Raw genomic sequence first — 1,464 nt, forward strand, 5'->3', positions numbered from 1 at the left:
TAATACATTATCCTACAATAACAAACACAATATATCATAATATCATGATATCCTGAACCACGAACACAAAATAACACTTTCCACCTATAATACATCCTACAACAAACACAAATATTATATGTTATCCTAAACAACAAACACAAAATGACACTTTTCATCAATGATACATTTATTATCCTACAACAAACACAAATATTATATGTTATCCTAAACAACAAACACAAAATAACACTTTCCATCTATGATACATTCATTATCATACAACAAACACAAATATTATATGTTATCCTAAACAACAAACACAAAATGACACTTTTCATCAATGATACATTCATTATCCTAAAATGACAAACACAATATATGATATCATATGTTATTGTTATCCTAAATACAAAATTCATAGAGATATCACATCATACATTATCCTAAATAACCAACACATGATATCACATCATACATTATCCTAAATAACCAACACAAGATATCACATCATACATTATCCTAAATGACCAACAAAAGATATCACATCATACATTATCCTAAATAACCAACACAAGATATCCCATCATACATTATCCTAAATAACCAACACAAGATATCACATCATACATTATCCTAAATAACCAACACAAGATATCCCATCATACATTATCCTAAATAACCAACACAAGATATCCCACCATACATTATCCTAAATAACCAACACAAGATATCACATCATACATTATCCTAAATAACCAACACAAAATTCATATTTAACATTCTGTGGGATGTTAAAATTCACATACTGCATACAAACATAAATACACCCAACATAATTATCATTTTACAACTAACCCCAGTTACTTCAAAGTAGGCCATAATTAATGTCCAGCAAAAACCAACATATTATTAATTTGTTAAGCAAAAAATATGAAAGTTGTATTTACCCTTTGAGCACAAGTTCCTTCGGTGGTATTACAATTGTAACAATCTCTATCATTGGCGAAGTAGAAAACTTCATTACTGTAGTCCAGTCCATTATTGGAGGCACGTATCATATAGTATCCAGCTTTAGGTAATGAACAGGATACCAAACCAATATTAACATATTCTATATCGGCACTATCTATCCATTCACCAATACTACTATAATGTGTGGCATTCACCTATTTTAGAAAAAAGAATATTTAAAGATACAGTTTTTTGGAAATTTGAATGAATTTGTAATATAACTAATCATTTATGAGATCATTAAGTCAGGCTGTAACAGAAAAGTGCTAAGGTTTCAAAATATAACAATGTAAAGGATCTGTCTACCAAAGATACCTTGTCAAAAATGCTTTCCTGAATCGTTCGCATCTATGTACAGCTATTTCAACAAGGAAAGATGACTAAAAGTGACAAGTTCCGATTTGTTTGATGCAATCCAGAGAAATAAAGTAAATGAAATCAAACTTCATTATCTAATTTACCTCAATTTTC

The 1,464-nt window shown here is 29.2% G+C and overlaps 1 protein-coding gene across 1 annotated transcript in view; it reads right to left on the reverse strand.

Annotated features, from left to right (window-relative positions):
- Positions 1–288: 288 nt before the first annotated feature.
- LOTGIDRAFT_166092 (hypothetical protein) overlaps positions 289–1,464 on the reverse strand; it is a gene marked incomplete at both ends in the record, with an annotated part of 43,616 nt that continues 42,440 nt past the window's right edge. Inside the window, 2 exons of the mRNA XM_009063158.1 lie at positions 289–339; positions 930–1,148. Coding sequence (XP_009061406.1) covers positions 289–339; positions 930–1,148 — 270 coding nt within the window. The remainder of the gene's footprint in view (positions 340–929; positions 1,149–1,464) is intronic.

This window comes from Lottia gigantea (assembly GCF_000327385.1).
Source record: "Lottia gigantea unplaced genomic scaffold LOTGIsca_56, whole genome shotgun sequence".
NCBI classification, from domain to species: Eukaryota; Metazoa; Mollusca; class Gastropoda; family Lottiidae; genus Lottia; species Lottia gigantea.